This window comes from Tenebrio molitor, chromosome 4, assembly GCF_963966145.1.
Source record: "Tenebrio molitor chromosome 4, icTenMoli1.1, whole genome shotgun sequence".
Lineage (NCBI taxonomy): Eukaryota > Metazoa > Arthropoda > Insecta > Coleoptera > Tenebrionidae > Tenebrio > Tenebrio molitor.
In genome coordinates, this window is record NC_091049.1 from 537,648 (window position 1) to 554,468 (window position 16,821).

Here is a 16,821-nt window from a genome sequence, read left to right on the forward strand (position 1 = left end):
TTTAATTGCCCCCATTAGTAAAAAGTTAAAAGATCATCGGCGTGCTTGTAACTTTATCACTAGTGCCAACCTTACGGCACCTAGACAATTCAGGTCTACAATACTTTATGTTTTTTCTATTTTATTTTTCAATTGCTGCTCCAATAATGTACACTTTTAAAAAAATTCTGTCACTACCTTATTGACAATATTGTTTCATGTTTCTGCATCTTGAACTTGAGCGATTTCTATTTTATTGTCTTTTGCTTCTTCATATTGTTCGTCGTGATTTTTTTTTCAAGTAAGTAAACACAAATGAATAAGCGTTTTCAGGAGGCAAAAGTATTATGATATAAAAGTATATACTTTAAGATAACGATTATGATATTTATGTAAGAAGCATAAATAAAGCAATCAAAAATTAATAATCTAGAAGTACAGTCACGGCCACGGAATTTCGTCAGTCGTTGTCATTCAACTAACATTAGCTGTAAAACAGGTTTTATATACAGGGTGTCTCAAAATTCGCGAAATCCGAATTCAGAGCGTGGTAGGGAAAGACCCAGTGGAGCTCGAAAAATATATAGAAAAAAAAATCGTTCTTCCTAAAGAAGATATAAGCACTTTAATTTTGTTCAATACATAGCAGCCTTCATATCCACAGTGACAAAATACTATTCTAGCTACGTTGCCGTTCCATTACAAAAATTTAAGATTTTTTTACTCGTTTATTTTTATTTCGTTTTTGTTACGCCACTGTGGTGTCGTTGCAAAATCAGTAGTGTATCACTGGTTGCCTATCCTCAATAAATTAACTTATCGAAACCTTAACAATTTCGTAATTGTTTTGTATTTGATTGATAACCTATTTACGAAAGGATCAGTTCTGAAGCCGTGTGGAATTTTTCTGCACAAATAACTGCGCGTTTAGACTTCTGGTTCGTGTCCCGGCTACAAATTGCCTTTAACCTAACTTTTCCGACGTCATTGAAAATGTCACCGTGTGATGACTAAACAATAATAACCGCGTTTACGGCGTCGAAAACCGTGCAATTCGTGTTTAACCCACAAACGCGCCTCGTAATTATTATGAATTGTCGTCTGGATACGTAAGTGAAGGTACGTGACCCACCGGCGGATTTTCACAGCCCCCTTGTACTCAAGGGGATTAGGCGATAACCACCGCAAGATTATCGCGAGTTTACATTTGTTGTAGTATTAAAAATGGTGACGAACATGACGTATTGTCCCCCGGGCGTCCACATTTGGGACGTGTGGGTCAACCACGGGACGTCCCAATGTTTCGTGGAGACGGTGTCGTCGTCGGTCATCGCCGGGTTCATCCTGATCTTCGGCACAGTACAACTGTGCATGTACAGAAAGTACGGCACCGAAATCGCCTCCAACCACTTGGTCAAATCCAAACTGTACCACTTGCAAGTCTTCGTAACCCTGTTGGTGCCCCTTGTGGAAGTTGCGAGGTTCGCCCTGCGAGCCACGATACTGGACGATGAGCAAGTGTTCGGTTTTATGGTGAGTCGATCCTCGAATGCGACAATTTGTGTAATGATCAAGTCACATTCTCGAAAATAAAGAACAAATCGTGCGAGTTCAACAATGACATAACCTCACTTTTTGTGGTAACATAACCTCTTTTTTCGATTAGTTTTTATCAGATCCAATTAAGCGCAGTTTTTTGCCCAGAATAATGGATAACAGTGTCTGGTGATGACGATGACGCAACATGAATATTCAAAATAAATATGACTTATCGCATATTTATTAAACTTCCTGCAGTGGTTGAAGGCCACTCAATGTTAAGGCCGGATAAAACTTAACGGCAATAAATTAACCGCAGTTTGTTTAACAAAGGCGGTCATGTGATCGTAATTGTTAGAAAAATGTTTGCATTGTAAATATGTAAATAGAGCGGTTGTTTGACTTGGCATGTTTAATTGCAAAAGTTTTACCACTTGTTGGTAATAATGACTTGTACACAGAATTACAGATGATTTATTTGTCTATGTCGTTACCGTCTACGTGTTGGTGAATTTTTATTAACTAGTACAGATTAATTCGCGATATTAACTTAAGTACAAATTAATTCGCTGTATTAACTTAAGTACAGATTATTTCGCTGTAGTGACTTAGGTACGGATCAGTTCGCGCTGTCTGGCACGTCCCCTTACAATAATCTTCGTGCCCCGGTCTCCCATCGCGATCTCGGCAAGAAAATTACATTAAAATCCAGCAGTCCAGCATTGTTAATGTCTTCATTGCTGCGATGGGCCTTACAGATCCTGCTGTCGAAGATTGTCCTCAATTATTATTCTTCATTTTTCATGTGTTTAACTTCCACATGCAATATTTTTGCTACATTTACAAATGAATTGTGCATGCCTTCTATACTTTGCACAGTTCACTTCGAGCATTTGGCATGTTTCGGGTGCGTGATACGCACCGAACGATTTCTCTTGGAGCTTTAGCTCGTTCTGCGTCGATCCGCTGCTTCTGCTCACTTTGTTCGGTATCGAAACCTGCTTTCGCCTTTTCGCGAATGCTCTCAGGCAGTAAACGTAGTTTGGTATACTCCGTACGGTGATAGAGACAATGGTGATAGATTGCACGTTTTTAAATTCTAGTTCCAAAACATAAAACAGTGAAAAATACTAAACTCTCCATCTCAATTGTTTCACGTTATGTAGAAAACCGTTGTATCCCTGCAGATTAATTCCCGCCAAACCAGTTTCTGTGTCTGTCTTCTGTCAAGAAACGTGCAATCTATCAGAGTATGGAGTATACCAAACAACAATTCTGATGGTGTCACACCAGTCGCTTGACTGATCGTCATATTCAGACCCCTTTGCACCGTTTTGACCTGCCAGGAATCATCTTTCATTCCCCCATTTGATGCAGCTGATGAGCTTATTATAACGTTCGCATTGGCCGTTTGCACGTGGGGTGGCGACCGCGTTTGTGTCTAGCTCCATGAGTCTTGCAAAAAGTCTCAAAGGAATGTGACGTGAAGGCAGTTCCTCGGTCGGTGATAATACGATCAGCTACCCCGAAAATATCAAACAGCTGCGTTAGAGCTTTGAGAATATGTTGCGTCTTAGTACTCTTAACCGGTTCAGTAATACAGAACTTTGTGAAATTATCTACAATCACTAGCACTTGAGTGTTTTGTAGACGGGAAATTAGTCACATACTAGGACAAAGCAACAAAAAATCGGACAACGAGCGGGTTTTATTATTAATTTTGTCTGTGGGTCTTTAATCCCTTCTACAATGCAGTCAACCAGTTGTTCTTCCGACAGATTCAAATTTAACTTATTAAGCTTAGCAAGTTTGTGTTTAAATTCTGTCCGGCATTAGTCTGATACGTGGCAGCTTCATAGAATAATTTGCCGAAAGTGTTTATTTGGGAACAACTCTCGCAGCTTACCTTTCCATTGCGCCCAGGCGAAATTAGTCGTTTTTAACCCATCATACCGAATTCGTACAATGCGGTGCAATTTACCTAACGCCATATACATTTTTTTTCTAATTTAGTTACGAAAAGCAACCATTGTGATATGTCATTTTGGTTGTCAAACGTGCTTCGTTTAATAACTAGTGAAAAAAAGTGACATTATACAGGTGTCCCCAAAAAAGAAGACGAGTCCATAACTCCGTTATTTATCGGAAGATTTTAATTATCTGTACACCAAATTAAATGGTTGTTAATAGGCTACAAAATGGCCTAATAAATTCAAGTATAGCTCCATGGACTTCAAAGGTAAACTGTCAAAATATTTTTTTTCAAATGGGATTACATATTTTTTTTTAGTAATTCTGATAGAGATTTTTATTCTGAAAACAACAATGTATCACAAATATACATTTAAATACCAAAAATTCACAAAAAAAATTTAAAAAACGCTACTATCGTCTATGTTCTATGTTTTGCGCTAAACATTGGCGGCATATTGCGCAATCCCACATGTTATTATTTGTCATTTGTTTTTCCAGCTACCTTAATTTGGTTATTACATTGTAACGCAATGCATTTTGATAGCTTTTCGCTTGGTGCTAGTCATTTGTTTCAAAAGTTAGTGTTATTTTTTTTTATGTGAAGTTATACTTGTGATACATTGTTGTTTTCAGAATTAAAATCTCAATCAGAATTACTAAAAAAAAGTATGTAATCCCATTTGAAAAAAAATGTTTTGACAGTTTAGTCTTGAAGCCCTTGTAGCTATACGTAAATTTATTAAGCCGTTTTGTAGCCTACTAACAACCATTTGATTTGGTGTATAGATAATTAAAATCCTCCGATAAATAAGAGAGCTATGGACTCGTCTTTTTTTTTGGGGACACCTGTATTATCACGAGTGTTAAAAAGTGACATTATAGTAGTATTATCCCGGAAAATTATTGAAATAGTAGATTTAAACGGGATTTTAATCAGAATGTGTGCTTTTCGTAACTAAATTAGAAAAAATCTTGTAAGAAACACAAACACGTAGCAAAATGGTTATTTTTTGCACTCGTGGTCCAATTGTCATGTTTGGTGCAAAAAAGACGCTCATTTTGCAACTCGTTGCATAAATAGCTATTGTATCATCATCCTAACGATGCACGACGGCACAATCATTATTTACCCTACGCAACCAATCGTCAACACTTTACGCTAAATTTGAAGTAGCAAACTCTGGTAGTAAGCGATCATCAATAATCATTAAAAACAGTCCAGTTTAGGCTTCTACGATTTGAATGATCAATTTGAGTACTTACAATGTCATTTTGCTCATGGTTACCACCTCGGTCGCCACCGATATCACTATACTAATCTACAGTGTGGCTGCACAAGTACACACATTAACCCGCACTTAGTGATCCAACTCCTGTTAAGAGGAATCCTGCGGTGCTATTTTGAATACCACAAACACTGTTCCGTATTTTTCACTTTGTGTAAAATTGGGGCTGTTTATTACAAAAAATTTAAAAAAGCATTGAAGATAAAAGTACATACAATGTTTCTACCGTGCCAGTTTTTTCGAAATGTATTTACAAATTTGTTAACGCAGCTCTAAATTTACGGTATTTTATGTACATAAATTTTCAGAATTTAAGTCGAAAAATTTAATTTGGCTATGGCAGGAACATAGAATGTAGATTTGTCTAGCAATGAGATTCAATTGCTTAATGAAATTCGCTTTTCTTTCCGAGTAATTAATAAAATAGCAGAACATTACAAGTGTGAAAACTTAATTGTCGCATGCTGCGCTCTAGCGGATCGATTGAAGATCTTTTTGCGCTATTAGACAAACTGAAAACATTAAAGGAGCTGTGAGCTCAATGCAGTGTCGACTTCCGAGGGCCCAATTACGTCATACGTACGCCAGTCAGTTTATACCCGTTAAGCGATATTGTCTTTTCTTTATTATTTTATACAGTGATCGGCAAAAGTATGGAATAAATTCACTAAAAATTAAACAATTTTTTTTTTAATCTTTGGACGTATCAATTTTGGTTTATAAAAAATACATATAATACCAAATAAAATTCCAAGCAGTCATTTGTTTTCGAGTGATGACGTCATCGATATTTTTTTTAAATGGAAGCCCCCTGTTTTTTTCTTGATTCTGATAGCCCTTTTAATTGTCTAAACGACAGTATAAAAATTTTGTTATCTTACATAAGGACATTTTTGAGAAAAAAAATAATAAAGTTGGAAAAAATAAATTTTATATTATAACGAACAGAAACAAGTCAAAAAATCAAGTAGATAAATTAAACAGTCAAATGGTACCTACTGTCAATTTCAATCCTATGTGTTATTTGTTTTACAAAACGGCTCATTTAACTCTCTATACACAACGTATAGAAATTTGAATTTTGATTGGGTGCGGGAATAAAATTAGATAAAACTAAAACAGGAGGAATTCTTAATAGATTTTCTTATTGTCAACAAGCTGGGAGACAGCAATTCGAACATTTAATTCCATAATTTTAAGTACTCAGGGCCGATTTCACCAACGCCAGTTAACGTTAACTGTAGGTTAAAATGCTTCGTTACTTTAGTTACCTATTGTTGTAACAATGTTTACGTCTATTTTAATCTGTAGTTAAATTTAACTCACGTTGGTGAAACCGGCCCTTAGGGCCGGTTTCACCAACGTGGTTAAATTTAACTTCAGATTAAAATATAGGAGAACATTGTTATTATAACAATAGGTAACTAAAGTAACGAGCCATTTTAACCTAGATTTAACTTTAACTGGCGTTGGTGAAACCGACCACAGCAACACAGTTGTTGACTCGTTTTTGTTCATTATAAAAAAAAATTCCAACGTTTTTTTTCTCAAAAGTGTCCTTATATTAGGGAACAAAATTTGTATACTGAGGCTTAGACAGATAAAAGGGCTATCAGAATCAAGAATAAAAAAAATTGGGGGTTTCCATTAAAAAAAATATCGATGACGTCATCACTCGAAAACAAATGATTCCTTGGAATTTGATTTGTATTAAAATATGCATTTTTATAAACTTAAATTGACACGTCCAAAGATTTTTTGAAAAAGATTTCGTTTAATTTTTAATGAATTTATTCCATACTTTTGCCGCTCACTATACTGAGTGCCCCAAAATTCGTGGAACAACTCAGGGGGCAATGTCAAATTATGTTAGAGAATTATGAGAAAAACAATAAAAAAATTCTATCTCTTAGATTTGAAGATGTGGGGGCTCAAAAGGTGCAGCTTTGATCTCATTTAAAATAAATAAAACATTAAAGATTTTGATTATTTGTGTTTTCCTAGCCAATGCTATAATAATTCTGAATTATTGTGATCAGGTTTGCGATTATTTACTTCGTTATTTGGCTTTGATTTTTCTTTCTTATTTCCATAGATACAATAAAAATGAAATATTTCCTAAAATTCAATGCATCGCAGCAGACAGTCCTACATTTCCACTGGAATGATAAATTTTCCGTGGACTGTGATTTCCAGGTGGGAGAATGGTTATTTTCACATAAGAAAGTGGCTAGCAACATAGACCCCCTAAAACAAGTCTTTTGTAATTTGAAAGTGCTTCCGCAGTCAAAACATCGCAACAAATCGAATAATTTTGCAAGTTGATTAAAAGAAAACAAATATAGTCCATTTTTTATTATAGTCCGATGAGCTTAGTCCGAATCAAGAAGTCGACATGACCTGCGTCTGCTTTCGACATTTGACAGCGGTGCATGGTGCTACCAAAATTTGAAAATTTATATTGGCATCTTGGGACAAATATCATTACAAATTTCAATTTTTGAGATTTTGAGTTGTGTTCTTTCGTGCTTTCATGATTTTTCTGCAAATTCATTCCTCCGTTTTCATTTTGTTTTTCAAAAAACAGTTCTTTTCAGAACTCTTTTGATAACTATTTATCAACTAATATTAATATACATTGCCTGTACCTATATTTTAGGACTTTTATTTTTATTAGAAAATGAGAAAAAATTAATATTCGTTGATTTTTCATTGTTATCACAACCAAATTCACAACACCGTGGAATTTTAAGTTTAATCATTTATCAATTGTTGTGTATAATGATAATGTACGGTCGATGGACAAATAAAACTGGAACACTTAAAATTTAATCTACGTAAACCAGACTATTAAATTGTTATAGTATATAACGGTATTAGGCCGATATGGGTTATATAACAGACATGGTTGAGGTATTGTATAATCAACCGAGTCTGTTATATCCATATCGGCCGTATGTTGTTTTATAGTTTTCCTTTTTACCAATAATACTTAACATTTAACGATGATTTATTTGTAAGACTGACATTTCTCTTTACTTCAAAAATTAAATTTAGTTGTCATCTATGCCGTAACCGTAGCAACGGTAGCAAAAATAACGGCTTCGGTCTGATAATTTTGAATAACGGCCTAGTCTGTTATAGGTATCATATCAATCAAGCATTGAGTACTGATAAATCCTAATAACAGTATGGTATAAAGAAAATATTATATTTTTCAATGTTTACATAAAATGTCATACCAAAGTTAACCTATAATCTGTTTCAAAATCAAAAATCCACCACCTGTGGAATTATGTTGGCAGAAAAAAGAAATCCCTAGAATAAGTTTCATTTTTTTGGATTGGCCCCACCTCCCGCCAAAATTTGACATCGAGCTGTTGAGTTTATTTACTCTCGTGTCAAAAATGGATTACTCCCTAGAATTCGAATTTTTAGGGAAATAACGTTTTTCATGTTGTGTGTAACTAGAATTTTCAAAAGTTATTTTGAATGCCTAAGGTTGGTTACTTTGAATTGAGAGATTAAATCCAAATAAATATGCCGCTAGTAACCAAAATTGATTGTGAAACGAAAAATCATCTATCACTTAGCAAGAAATTAGTCATTTGCAACTGTTACAATTAATTTGCTGTCTTACATTTTTGGGATATCGTTTGTTTGCCACCAGAAACCACATAGCCTCCAACCTAACCAAATTTATGGCAACCTAGTAACGAATATCCCTAAATCCTAGGGAGTAATCCATTTTTGACACGAGAGTACCTAACACCAAATAATTATTATGTGCAAAAAGGTGGTAGCTACCATATCATACCTTTTGAGTAAAATATAAAATGAGAATAAAAAACACGATGAACTACGACCAAAACGACTGTCAACAGTTTTCTTTCATAACCCCAGTTTTTTCTGATATACAGACACACTAAGAACAAAAGTTGGTGACGTTGTCGGTTGTATTTTCGAGGGACAATGCAGTGTTGGTGGATTTTTGATTTTGAAACAGATTATATGTGTGATAAAGCCGTAATTAAACGATGGAGATTTGTAAATTTTGAATGTACAGTTGCGGCCGTTGAAAACTCAGACACTTTGACAACGCCAAACTTTTGGCTTTGTAAATGGTATTGAAAGTGACGTTCTCAAAATGTCACTTAAATATTATCCACATTAATTTCTCTCGCAATGGCTCTTATACTCACACCGTCCCTCAGTCAAACACATTTTTGCAAATCAGATAATTGCGGCATTTCAAAAGTTACGCGCGATTCTGACCTAATATGTCAAATACTAACACTGACTTTATAAACCTTGATGAAAATCCTGTTTACGCTAATCAAATTTCGGAATTTATACAGTGTTTAAATCTTTCCTGTCTGAGATTTCAACGGCCGCAACTGTATGTGATTATCATTTTTGTCCCAGTGTTATTTGTCCATCGACTGTACCATCGTGATAATAAAAAACGACTACAGTTAACGTAAGATTTTTTGAAAATTTAGAACGTACCGAGATTTGTCAAAGTTTTATTTAAAATTTTCAAATTCGTGAAAATAAACCCGCCCGCAACACAGTGCTAGTGCTAACATCCAGTTCGGCAGCAATATTTCTAATGGTATTATTGCAATCATTAAATTTTGGACATCATTTTTCTGTCATTTAAAAAAAATTACTCTAAATCATGCTTTATTGAAATTGTCACACATGAATGATGAAATTGTTGTCAAATTCATCTACAATTTGTCAGTATGAGCGATGACAAAATATAAAGTTTATAGTTGGGCTAGAGAGGTGAATGTTTGCAGAATGCATTTATTCTGATCTTAACTCCGCCTTCCAGGTACAATTCCCGTCACCCGCGCCCCCGCTAAACGCTGGAGCATTTTGGTAGGATTCCTCTTAACTTTTATTCACATTAGTACAGATAAATTCGCGATACTAACTTAAGTACAAATTAATTCGCTACATTAACTTAAGTACAGATTAATTCGCTGTCTTAACTTAAGTACAGATCAATTCACTGTCTGGCATCAGACGGTGTCACCCAGTTGGTCCTTGAAGGACCAGTGGTAAAGAATGAAGATGTGAAGAAAAGAATTGAAATATTTATTTGCAGGAAGTAACATCAACTTTACAAATTTTATATTCACACAATTGTTTTTGAGAGATCTTTTTATATTATTCCTGGATGACACAATATGTGTGTACATGCATTTTTCACTGCACTTGTTAAAAGTGAACTGAATTTTTCTTTAAGCTGTCTTTTACAAAAAAAACATCGACAGTGATAACTTTTTTTCCATCTTTTTGTCTACAACTCTACAAAAATCTTCAGTTTTTGTTATTTTTTTGTAGTGACAGCAATCTAGAGTCTTGCGATAGTTTGTAATCATTCTTCAAGACAAATTAATCGAAAGAACAAATTTTGCACCACCATTAAAAAAGTTGTTTTTTAATAAAAAAAAATACTACGTCTCAACTTGTGTATAAAACACTTATAGAGGGATTACAGTTACAGCATTCGCTATCCTCGCGCGTGTAAACTTTCCACTAGTAAAAAAGTACCTTGCCTTCAAATAAATTCGGAATTAGAGTAGGCTACGATTTATATATTTTATCTAGTAACGGTTGGTAATAGACGATTAACATGTGTATTGTACTGTCCAAGGTTACTGCTGTGTCTTTAAAAATTGCATGTTACCAACTTCATAATAAAATCACAGCTAACTCTAATTCCACATTTATTTAAAGGCACGGTACTGTTGTTTTAATTGCGACAGTCGATTTTGTTCAATTCTATTTCCTGTGTCAGTTTTAAAAACTTCAAAGCTAACATACCGAAACTAACGTCGCCATGATATTTAGTATGTATTTTGGACTTGCTTGACAAACTAAAAAATCTTTCGGAATTTTTTTGCCACATCTTTGCATTACTCTTCTTCGCTCTTGATTATCATCTTTCTGTTAACAACAACAAAACGCTTTCCCTATTCTAATATTATTTTTTCCACTCTCTACATGGTAAGTACGTTGTTATGACATTGATTTGGTGGATGTAGGTACAACTTTTTTGACCTACCGTTGGTTACTATTAACGACGGGATGTAAGTAACCACTTACCTCCCTCGGGGAAATAAGTGACAAAAATTAAACCAAACAAAACACTAATATGCCTTATGGTAACGTTTATTCGATTTCTGTGGCAGGGGGAAGGAACATGAAGCGTTTGCAGCCTCAGCAACTTCCATTTCTCTTTTAATTTTGTTCAAATTCATTTTACAAACTTTTGACACGACGCTTTTAATATTGACGTTTTGTGTGATGAAAGTCGTAGCAACCGGCAACAGACATACTAATATTTTATTCAAATATTTCAAATAAATTCATCAAAAAGAAAGTATGCAGTTCAAAATAACTTTGAGAGTGGAAAAAATATTATAAACAATTCGGGAGGTAACTAATTTAACCAGTCTCGGACTCTATTGCTACCCCTCGCTATCGCTCGGGGGCAAACTTGTCCTCGACAGGTAAATATTAGTTACCTCCCTTAATGTTTAAATAACTATTTGTTGCTATCTGCCCCTGTGTTTACATTTACCTATCTCAAGCTCTCAATTTAAGTGATCATTATTATTATCAATACCGAAATATTTTCTTTAGTTTCTTTGAGGTTGAATGACCGGCAAGCAACCATACAACGTATTGGGTGATTCAAAATGATTGTGGCCAAGTATGGCAACTATGTACGAAAATGTATGTGGCAACTGTGTGGGGAGGGTAGAGTTGACATTTCTTTTTGAGAGTTCATAGTCGCTCAGTTTTGTAAGTTGTCAAATCAATGTGTAATGGAATTGAAAAAATCAAATGCACGCTTATGAAATGTTATACAAATGTCAACTCTACCCCATTCACACAGTTGCCACAAATTTTCGTACATAGTTGCCATACTCGGCCACAATCATTTTGAATCACCTAATACGTTGTGTCTGAACGCTGTCAAAGTGTGTCATACATATATCGAAAGGTCAAATGAGATCACGTGTGTAAAAATTTATGTTTGTTAGTCAAATTTAGATCAGAGCTGCCAACCATGCAACGCTATACTAAAAAATATAGTACTATAGTCCGTACAATGACAGTGGAAGTACGAACTAAATACTGAAATGACATTATCCCTTTGACATTGTCATCGTTTTCCACGGCGCGCTTGATTTTTTTTTTCAAATTCACTAATAAAACATCGTAACGTAATAAAACTTTTTATTTATTTTCTTGAATTTTTATTGCACAAAAGTCAACGTGTTAGACATCATTGAAATCAGAAAAAAATTCTCTACCAGAAAAAGTGACACTTATTTGACATAAAAATTAATGTTGAAAAAAATAAAAAATCAAGCCGCTTTGTAGTGTTTTTTTTAACCATTGTATCGCTCCTTTTGTTTATTAAAATCGGACAATAAATAACGGAGCTACGGCTTGCGGCGTTTTTTAGGAAACAGCTTGTATTTTTATTATAAAATTCATGTGCATGGTAATATGTTATGCATAATATTATACAGGTTTTTTTATTATTTTCAAAATAATATGAATAAGTGAATACACACCGTTCACACAGAGGAATTAAACAACTCAGTATTGTTTGAATCAATCGTTAATTTAAAAAGAAATGAATACAATTCTAATCATCGCACTTTTCACCTAAAAAATGCCAGTGACAGCGACAAAAATTGACAGTTCACGTGAAAGCGGCAAAAATTTCATAACATGGGCATAGCCTGCTTCGACTACAATCATTTAGGATAACCCTGTATAAAACAACAAGGTTCAATTAATCTAGCAGGGATACGTTTTTTTAGTCCTTGTCCGTTTCAACCAAAATTCTTATGTTAGAAAAGGATATTTTACTGACTTGGGATATTACATACATGGACTTTAGTTGCTAATTTTTGATTGTTAATTTTCAGATAGTGTCTCTGGTCCTGAACTTGCTCGCTTATCCGTTCTCGCTTTTGGTGGTGCGAATAGAAAGACGTTTCCTGCTGCCTTCCGTACCCACCAAGGGCCACGGCATAGTTCTTTTACTGTTTTGGACTTTGGTTTTCATTTCCGAAAATCTCGCGTTTTTCAATTTGGACAAGAAACAATGGTGGTTCCAGCTCAAAACGTGAGGGTGTTACATTTTGAAGTTTTTTCTTCATTGTCTTGACTCTTTCCAGAACGTCGGATCAAATCGAGATGGGCCTGTTCGTCCTTCGCTACATATCATGTCTTCTGATGTTTTTGTTGGGTCTGAAGGCCCCCGGAATCACGCAAAACATCAACTACTTCACGTTGAACGACTCCACGCGGAACTTACCACCTCAGGTGAGGCACTTTTCGCTACAACAGATTGTGTAACATCATCGATAAATCCTCGTTCAAACAAGAGGAGATTTGTAGCGGGTTTAAAGAGACGACGCAACGTCAAAACTTCATTAAATTGAAATCGTGACACATGTCTGACAAGAAGCAAAATTCCTCGTTGAAAAAGAACGTCACGTTCCAGACTATCAGTGTCAACGTGAAATTCAAGGTCGCCTCGCGCCAGATCGACCGATCGAGTGTTAATCGTGACTGAATTGATGGTTTCAGGACCGCAGCGACAACCACTCGACATGGCGGAACTTCTGGAAGAAGGTGCGAATCCTGGCGCCGTTCCTGTGGCCCAAAAAGGACGTCCTCCTCCAATTCCGGGTCGTCATCTGTTTCATGCTGTTGGCGGCGGGACGCGTCATCAACTTGTACGTCCCCATCTACAACGGCAAAATCGGTGAGTCCCTAGAGATCCAATGTGAGGTTATGTGTACAACTGTCAAATTCCAGTGGACAGTATGACCCCGGAAGAGGGAGGATCCGGGGTGCTCCAGTTCCGGTGGGACCTGATCTTGATCTACGTGGGCTTCAAGTTTCTGCAAGGGGGCGGCACCGGAGGCATGGGCCTGCTGAACAATCTCAGGTCGTTCCTCTGGATCAGGATACAGCAGTACACGACCAGGGAGGTGGAGGTGGAGTTGTTCAGGCATTTGCATAGTCTGTCGTTGAGGTGGCACCTGGGCAGGAAGACGGGGGAGGTGTTGAGGGTGATGGACAGGGGCACCGACAGTATTAACAACTTGCTGAATTACATTCTCTTCTCGATCGCGCCCACTCTGGTGGACATTCTAGTGGCCGTGGTGTATTTCGTGGTGCAGTTTAATGCGTGGTTCGGGTTGATCGTCTTCGTCACGATGATTCTCTACATAGGTAAGTGTAGCTTCGTCAAGTTGAAAGTGAGTCGATCGTGTCTGTCTTAAGCAGAGATTCGGTGAAGAAGTTTTTTTAACATGTCAACGACCGATTTTCGTCGAGCGAAACGATACACCTGTAAAATTGACGGTGTGGTGCAGTCTACGAGCTGGGTTTTGTTTTTCGCGGCGTAAAATGTTTTCGATCATACGGTAGATGGGTTTTTGGTCGTTCCTCTTCGAGAACTGTCAATTTTGACATTTAATGACGTCAGAACAGTTTTCATTGCCGTTGGGATTGCACTTTTGCGACGATGACACTTTTAATTAAAAACATATCGCCCATTTCGAATTATTATTATCTATTTTTTTTTAACGCGATCGTTGCCCTCCGAACATTTATGTTGTTTGTTTCGCTCGGATTTTAATAATACATAAGTTGTAAAGTGTTTGTGGATAATTTAACAAAACATTTTTTTGAAAAGTGCGACCGCGGGATGTTTGAATTATTGTCTTGTCAAAAATAAATGTCAATGCTTCTTTCAAAATTAAAAAAAAAATAGTTGTATGTAAGTTTTTTTACACATTTACATCAATCACAACTAAAATTGAAGTAAAATCGTTCGGAAAACGATTGCAGATAATTCGATTATCATCGAATTACCGTCAAAAGAGAAGTGTCATAAAATATTGTTTTATAACTTGAGAGTTCAATGATCTAAGGAAAATTTGTTGCGTTTACATAAATATTTTTTTAAAAATCTGTAAGTGACTGACGTCACCCAAAAACGTTAATATTTTAATGGCTTTATACATATTATGTTGTTCAAAATTGAATACAAGGTTGTTAAAAAAATTCTAAAATCGTATCGTATCAATATATTAAATGAAAAAAAACTCCTGCTGTCTTACCTAACTTGGAACGTCTTAATTAACAGTTTTAAAAATGAAAGACAATGAAAACTGGAAAGTGTTAAATAAGTGCGAGCTGTCAAATGTCAAATTCAGAGTTCCAGAAGAGACGGCACATCTCCATGTACACATAAATTAATAATTAATTAATATGTTTTCTTCTTGCAGCCCTAACCGTCTCCATCACCGAATGGCGAACGAAGTTCCAGCGGCGGATGAACCTCGCCGACAACGAGACTCGCGCCCGCAGCGTCGACTCCCTCCTCAACTTCGAAACGGTGAAGTACTACGGCGCCGAGCAATACGAAGTCGAGTCGTTCCGCGAGGCCATCCTTCGCTTCCAAGACGAAGAGTGGAAATCAAACATAACCCTAAACATCCTGAACACGGTGCAGAACGTGATCATCTGCGCGGGTCTCCTGAGCGGCAGCCTCCTCTGCGCCCACCTGGTGGTCAAGAACGAATTCCGAGTGGGCGAGTACGTCCTCTTCGCCACGTACATAGTCCAACTGTACGTTCCGTTGAACTGGTTCGGCACTTACTACAGGGCGATCCAGAAGAACTTCGTCGACATGGAGAACATGTTCGACTTGCTGAGAGAGGACCAAGACATCATCGACGCTCCCAACGCGGGGCCGATCACGGTGAAGAGGGGCGCGGTGGAGTTTAACAACGTGTCCTTCGGGTACCTGCCCGAGAGACTGGTGCTGAAGAACGTCACGTTCTCGGTGCCGCCAGGGAAGACTGTGGCTCTGGTGAGGCGAATCCGACAATCCGAATCTGAATGTTGGTTTTGATCGTTTGTCACGCAGGTTGGTCCTTCCGGGAGCGGCAAGAGCACCATAATTAGGCTGTTGTTCCGGTTCTACGACGTCGAGACGGGCTCGATCATCATCGACGGGCAAAACATCAAAACCGTCACCCAGGAGTCGTTGCGTCGGGCCATAGGGGTGGTCCCCCAGGACACCGTCCTCTTCAACAACACCATCCGCTACAACATCAAGTACGGTCGCCTCTCGGCGACGGATGCCGACGTGATCGAGTCGGCGCGCGGGGCCGACATCCACGACAAGATCCTCACGTTCCCCGACGCCTACGACACCCAAGTGGGCGAGCGAGGGTTGAGACTGAGCGGCGGCGAAAAGCAGAGGGTGGCGATAGCGCGGACGTTGCTGAAGGCGCCGACGATAGTCCTGCTGGACGAGGCGACCAGCGCGTTGGACACGCAGACCGAGAGGAACATCCAGGACTCGCTGAGCAGGATGTGCGCCAACAGGACGACCATCATCGTGGCGCACAGGCTGTCGACGGTGATACACGCAGATGAAATTCTGGTTTTGAGGGACGGGGAAATCATCGAGAGGGGAAGGTAAAGTTCATCCGTCAAACGAAATTAGTGAGATGTCACCCGGATGACGTACACATTCGAACGTCAAAACTGCTCCGAAAACAAAAGAAGTCAATTTAAAAATGTCAAATCTGTTGGAGTGTTATGACAAACGTGACTTGCAGAACCTACTAATAATAATTGATCGTTTTCAGACATGAACACTTGATCGGCCAAGAGGGGGTTTACGCGTCGATGTGGAAGCAGCAGTTGGAAAGTAAAGAAGATTCAGCCGAGAGTAGCCTAGAGAAGAGTTAAATGAATTATTCCTCCTAATTAAGTGCTCTCCCCATCCTTCACTGTTAATTTAGTTGCAGAGGTTCGGGGCTTGTTGTTAAGAAAACGCTTCTTAATTGTTTATATTTATATATACATATAAAAAAATAGGTACTGTGTCATATCATTGTGTTGAACCCCAGAATTCGAGTGTTTACGAGAATAAAACGTATTTTGAAGTAGACGCGTCTTTAGTCGCATCCGC

The 16,821-nt window shown here is 37.3% G+C and overlaps 1 protein-coding gene across 1 annotated transcript; it reads left to right on the forward strand.

The window, feature by feature from the left end:
- The first annotated feature begins 770 nt into the window (after positions 1–770).
- Hmt-1 (ABC transporter ATP-binding protein/permease Hmt-1) lies at positions 771–16,798 on the forward strand. Its single transcript, XM_069046136.1, has 9 exons — positions 771–1,098; positions 1,196–1,512; positions 12,743–12,942; positions 12,995–13,142; positions 13,410–13,587; positions 13,641–14,060; positions 15,122–15,708; positions 15,766–16,322; positions 16,496–16,798. The coding sequence occupies exons 2-9, from the start codon at positions 1,204–1,206 to the stop codon at positions 16,596–16,598; spliced, it is 2,502 nt and encodes an 833-aa protein (XP_068902237.1). The 5' UTR covers positions 771–1,098; positions 1,196–1,203; the 3' UTR covers positions 16,599–16,798.
- Positions 16,799–16,821: the final 23 nt, after the last annotated feature.